Source organism: Myotis brandtii, unplaced genomic scaffold (assembly GCF_000412655.1).
Source record: "Myotis brandtii unplaced genomic scaffold, ASM41265v1 scaffold1286, whole genome shotgun sequence".
NCBI lineage: Eukaryota > Metazoa > Chordata > Mammalia > Chiroptera > Vespertilionidae > Myotis > Myotis brandtii.
The window spans coordinates 67,710-74,207 of NW_005354535.1; the positions used below are offsets into that span (position 1 = coordinate 67,710).

A 6,498-nucleotide genomic window follows, 5' to 3' on the forward strand; every position below is an offset into this window, starting at 1 on the left:
CAGGGGGGCCGCGTGCAGGGGCAGCGTCTTGGTGGCCAGCACCTTCCGGAGGCACGCGCCGCACTTGTAGCCGTCGGCCCCGTCCAGCCACTCGGGCCTCACCAGCAGGTCCAGGGCCTGGGTCACGCTCTGTGCCACCTGGATGTCCAGGCCGTTGTCCAGGTAAGAGTCCAGGGTGTCGGAAATGCCGTGGCAGCGGAGACACTGGGTCCGAGATCTCCAGTGGCCTCCAAAGACCCCGCGGATCAGGGTGGCATCCTCTTAGGAGGGCCTGCCCTGCGGTGGCGGTGGCGGCGGCGGCCGCTTCTCCTGCACACAGGCCCGCTGCAGGGTGTCCAGCGTGAACAGGAGGAATTCGTGGGCGTCCTCCTGCCGGTTCTCGTGGAAGCCCGCGAGCAGCTCCCCCTCCGGCGTGATGACGTCCCGGGTCACGTGAGCCTGCAGGGCACACAGGGTGCAGGACGCCTATTGCGCGCAGGCCCCGGAGTGCTGCTTGGACAGCAGGTAGCAGGCCAGGGGCGGGGTATAGCTGAGGCACTGCAGGGCTGCATTCGCGTAACAGGTGTTGCCGAGGTTCTGGAGCCCGGCCTGAAACCTCTTCTGCTATAAGCTTACGCGGGTAACTTGCAACAAGTTGATTAATGTTTGAGATAATTTTCTGAGAATTAGTTAATTTTGGGATCTTGCAGGTCAATGACCCTTCCATTGGTTTACAATCCTGTACATTGAATTAGAGGGCAGTAGCTTTGCCTCTCTCTAGAATAGGTGGTCTTTGATGGCTTTTACATGTGCTTTTCCATACATATTAAAAGTAGAGTTACTTAGATTTTCACTTCTTAAACTTCTCACAAGGTTAGTTATTTTCATAGGTTTTTGAAAATATGACTTAAATTCCCAAACATTTGATAATGTGGAAAATAATTCATATGGTGGTGGCATCAATAACTTGTTAACTTGTGACGGGTTTCAACAAAATACAGGTAGCATGGCACTTCTGTTAAAAATAATTTTCTACAGCATCTATGAAATAGTGACTACAGTTCATACTGTATTGCATATTGAAAAGTTTCATGTTTCTACCAGAAAACACATTGACATCTGTTAGGGTGTCAGCCCCCAAGTGTTTTCTATGTGTTGAAACCCTAATGACCAATCAGAGACTATCATCCGCATAATCCATACAGAAAATATCATAAAGAAAACACCCTAAATCTTCCAGGGGCACGTGTGTTAGGGAAAGCAGCGTGTGCACAGAACAAACCAGATTATCCATAAAGGAATGAGAATTTCCTGTTGAGCTAATTAGCAATATTCAGCATTAGAGGACAGAGGAACATATTTTACAATGTCAAAGAGAGCCCTAACCGGTTTGGCTCAGTGGATAGAGCATCGGTCTATGGACTAAAGGGTCGGAGGTTCGATTCCGGTCAAGGGCATGTACCTTGGTTGCAGGCCCAGACCTGGTCACCGCTCCTGCAGAAAGCAACCAATCCATGTGTTTCTCTCACATCGATGTTACTCTCTGTATTTTCCTCTCTCTTCCACTCTTTCTAAAAAATCAATGGAAAAATATCCTCGGGTGAGGATTAACAACAACAAAAAATGGAATAAAGATAAAATTTGAATACTTTCCTAAAATTAGCCATTTGGAGAAATAATTGTGATAAAGCAGTGCTTATTTAAGAAATTAAATCCTGTCATATTCCTTTCAAATCCCCTAAAACCTTGCCACATAATAGTAGCCATCCCCCAAAAATCAATGTTTATAGGCATAATTAAAATAAATACATTTATTTATTACTCAGAATGAATCCTTCCTATGAACTGCATGTAGCTCTTTAAAACTGCCTCCCACCATTCCCAAGAATAACCTGATTTTTCTGGGCTAATGCTCAAGGTGTAAAGGGAAGAGACGTTGGTCCGAGACTCAGAGATGAGTCTTCAGCAAAGGAATGGACATATATGAGTCAGTTAAGTGCACTGAACCTAACCTGTAGAATCTGTAAAATTATGATTCCCAAACTATTAATTAGTTTTCTAAATCTAATGATAGAAATCGGGTGTTACAGTTTGCATTTTAAGGCTTTAAGATTGTTCCTATATATCATCCTTAAAAGGCCAGGCCCTACTGAATTTTTAGCATTGTAAGACAGGCTGCTGTTATGAGAAGGCTAAATCGTTTGGGGGTTGTTGTTTTTTAATAGTCTTTTATTGATTTTTAGAGATTGAGGAAGGGAGAGGGCTAGAGAGATAGAAACATGGGAAAAAGAGGAATATCCTCTCTCGGCTGACTAACTCTTGCATGCCCCCTACTGGGAATCTTCAGAACCCAGACACGTGCCCTGACCCCGTTGGGAAGGAACCAGCAACCTCTTGGTTCCTGAGTTGATGCTCAGCCACTGAGCCACACCAGCCCGCCAGGCTAAAGAGTTTCAACAAACAGATCCATGAGTCTCCAGGCCTCTCTGTGCCTGTGCCTTTTGCCGTGTGACTTTTGCCTGTGCCTACCTGAAGCCTTCAGGCATCTGAGAAATAAATGTGCAGTGTTGTGTGCCACACAGCAATTTTGTGACACTAGCTAACTGCCACAGTTCAGTAAAAGAAAAGAGTGAATTTGGCTTTTTGAAAAATGTTAATTCTCCTAGAAATAAATTCTCCTAGAAATAAAGAGAGTTATTCGTTGAACCAAATAATGTAAAGGTGCCTTACCCCCGATATATAAGCTACATATCCATTGGGGCTCATTTTTTAACATTATAAAACTGATATTGGTGAAATAGAATACTCCTAAAATGAGTGAAAATCTTTTTTTTTACTACAGTGCTGCATATTTGTTTGAAAGTATATACTTGTGCAACAAGAGGCAGGCAGAGAATAATTAACATCTGACAGTGCTTCATCTGTGGATTCCACACTGTATCAAAACTAGTCTTGCTTTATTCATTTATTTAACTTGTAGCTCAAAGGACCAATATGCATATTACACACAGTTCCACTGATTATACAGACATCAAACTTACTTACTTTTTTAATCCACAGATCCTAATCACATATTCTTTTGCGTATTTTAAGGAAGCCTCGCTAACCATCTATTGTGGTTATCTAAGCATAGTTACAAGCATAAAAAAACTGGTTAAAGTTAAATTTCTACAAATGGGAAGTCAATTTGGTAGCAAATTGTGTAAGAAATGGTCTGATTGGTTCTCCAGTTTGAAACTTGAAAGAAAATAATAGGATTAAAATTTTATTTTATCATATATTAACATAATTCTGATTATAACTGCAGCACACTAATTCCTAGAATGAATCTGAACAGAATCTAATTTTGGTTGGGATTGTTGTCTAACTATATTTTCTGACAAAATTACTAAATGTTAAATGCAGTGTGGTATCCTAAATTGGATCCAGGAACATCAAAGTGCATTATAACAAAAAATTGTTGAAATCTGAATAAAATTTGCAGCTTCATTAATAATAATATGAAGACATCTTAGTTTTAACAAATGTTCCATGTAAATGGAACATTAGGGAGAACTGGTGAGGGGTAGACAAGTTGGAATGTTTCTATCAATCTAGCACTATATATATCTGACTTGAAAAATGGGGTGAAGAAGCAAAATACAAGCCCATATTTTTATTTTTTTCCATAATACAAATTTATTGTTACACAAATGTACAGTATTTGAACAGAAAAAGAAAGCCCCACTGTTGCTTAGAAAGAGGAGTTGAAGCAGCACGTGGGAAGCAGGGTGGCTCCGGGATGTCAGGTGTGTGGCTAGTGGCTCGGCTCCATGTATGTGGAGATGTCCATTTCTTCAGGAAGCTCCGCCACATTGACTTCAAACCGACCCTGAACCTCATTGAGGATTTTGGCATCGTTCTCATGAGATACAAAAGTGATAGCCAGGCCTTTGGTGCCAAAGCGACCGGCATGGGCCACTCATTGGAGGTAGGTGTCCGAGTCCCCAGGCATGTCATAATTGAAGACGATGTTGACTCGCTCAATGTCCATCCCTCGGGCAAACAGATCGGTGGCCACCAGGATCAGCCGCTGAAAGTCCTTGAACTGCTGATAGCATGCTAGGCGCTCCTCCTGGCCATGGCCCCGTGGATGGCGATGGCTGGGAAGTTCTGTTGCACGAGTAGCTGGGCCAGGGCCATGCAGCGCTGCACCGACCTCACGAAGATCACCACCTGGTTAAACTCTAGCACGTCCAGGAGGTCGAGGAGTTTACGGTTCTTTTCTCTCTCGTTGAGCTTGACGTAGTACTGCTGCAGCCCATGCAGCGTGAGCTTGGTCTCACAAAGATAAATTGATGCGAATGAAAGAAGAGTTTTGGGATTTTTTTTCAATTACAGTTGAAATACAATATTTGGAAGAAGAACATCTAAAGTCATTTCAGCAAGCTATGAATATCCGTTGTTGTTTGTTTGTTTGTTTGTTTTTTCATGAGCTATGAAGAGTTTTGGGATTTTTTTCAATTACAGTTGAAATACAATATTTGGAAGAAGAATATCTAAAGTCATTTCAGCAAGCTATGAATATCCGTTGTTGTTTGTTTGTTTGTTTGTTTTTTCATGAGCTATGTGTTCACATGTATTGGCATTTGATACAGAGTCCTGACCATGTGCAAGGAGGCAGCCAGAGGTGTGGGTAGGAAAAAAAACATCCTACTCCACATTCAATTCATTCTATTAATCCATCAACCCACACCACGCTTACCCCAACTAGTAGTCCAAAGAAAATAAAATGGCCCAGGAACAAGCAGTACTAGCCAAACTTAGCAGTTTATTGAAAACTTGTAGCATAAATTCCATACTGATGCTATTTTCAATCAATCTCATCACAAGGTGAGCTTTACACTGGAACATACTGTAGTACTCCCAGGACAGTGTATGTGGATGCTTTATTGAAAAGTATAGATGGGATGCTGGATTATGCCGGATTATTCTCTTTTCCTCCACCAAATATGGGATGTAGTAAAACTCCACCAGTTTTCAGCTCATATGCCACAATTTTGTCCAGCTCCTCTTCTTTCCAACTGGGGTATTCATTAACTCCAAAAGTTTTTTTCATCCAAAGTCCATAAATATAGCCTGAAATTCCCTTCAGTACCCATTCATCAGACCAAGACATTCTGGATATGAAACATCCAAAAAACTGCTGGGCCAAGGACTGGGCTAAACACCTTCTAGTCAAAGGTGTCTCATCGATAATCCTGGCACTGTGCAATAGTTTTGTGCTAAAAATGCTCATGGAAGCATAAGCAGCCTCTTCAACATAAGCCTCATCGATGAATACAGTCTTAAAGCAGGATTATGGGTATCAACGTGTAAGAATTTCTTCATAAAATTCAAAAACCTCAAGAAGATATGATGTGGTATGTTTAAGCAATGGAAGAAGTTGGGGTAAACAAAAATGAGCAACCTCATGCATATATGGATCTACAAGTGTTTCAAAAGGTCCAATGGCCAAGGCGATATTTGACGCAGCTGTTGGAATGGTAAGCATGTAATGGAAGGTCTTCTTCCTCATATCATGGGTGTTAGGTCGGAGAGAGCCCAGGATCGGATACATGCAGACATGTGACGAGATAATGGACTCCCCCTGGCATTTCTAAGATCAGCATGCCAGACACAGATACTGGCTTCTCCATGACCCCCACACAGATACTGACTCATTCCTGAATACCTTGCTGACCCCCTGCAGCTGAAACTTCCTCAGCCGAATACCTCAGCTCATGTCCCCGCCCCTCACCCAACCGGAGTATAAAAAAAGCGCCCCCCTCCCTGTTGGTGTAAATCCATGAGCCCTGTCCTTGGGGGTACGTGGGTCTCCCGGGGACGCAGAATAAACTTTCCTTCCTTCCTTCCTTTTCTGATCAACTCTCTTTATTTCCTTCGCCGCCTCCTGAGCCACCTAACCTAACAAAAAAAGTGGCTCTGGACCCATCAGGACCTCATCTCTTCAGCTCAGCAACTTTTCCCAGTTTGGCAGCATCAGCTGTGAGTCCCGCCCCGCCCCCGTGCCGGTCCCATGTGGCCGCCAGCCCGCCCGGCGTCTCTGTCCCTAAAACGTGGCCGCCTCAGAGATTGCCTCTTTCCGGACCCTTCCAGGAAGGCTCCTCCGGGCCTGGGAAGTAGTGGAGACGTCCCTACATCCCCTGGCCCAATTGTCCATCCGTAGCGTGGGTTAAACCACTGGGACGCCAGCCTTTAGCCCTGCTACAGGCCACGGGTATCGAGCAAGGGGAATCCAAATTCCAAACCTGGCCTGAGCACAACTCTAGGGTGTCTGCTCGCGGATCTGGCTAAACACGGGGCCTGTCCTGGACCTGCGTCCTTTTTCTGTAATGTAGCATGACCTCAGTCTGAAAACGGGACCCTGACTTTACCGTCCGCACCGATCTCAGTAATTTCTGCCAGCGAACTGGGAAATGTGTCCAAGTCTCTCTCTCTCAGCCTCTCTCTCCACCTCTCCTGCTCTCCTGCGTCCCC

At 44.1% G+C, this 6,498-nt stretch overlaps 1 protein-coding gene across 1 annotated transcript in view; it reads right to left on the reverse strand.

Annotated features, from left to right (window-relative positions):
- USP17L8 (ubiquitin specific peptidase 17-like family member 8) overlaps window positions 1–5,137 on the reverse strand; it is a 5,984-nt gene extending 847 nt beyond the window's left edge. The window contains 3 exon segments of the mRNA XM_014534309.1: window positions 17–588; window positions 4,099–4,293; window positions 5,117–5,137. Of these exon segments, the coding sequence (XP_014389795.1) occupies window positions 17–588; window positions 4,099–4,293; window positions 5,117–5,137 (788 nt within the window).
- Between the last annotated feature and the right edge of the window lie 1,361 nt (window positions 5,138–6,498).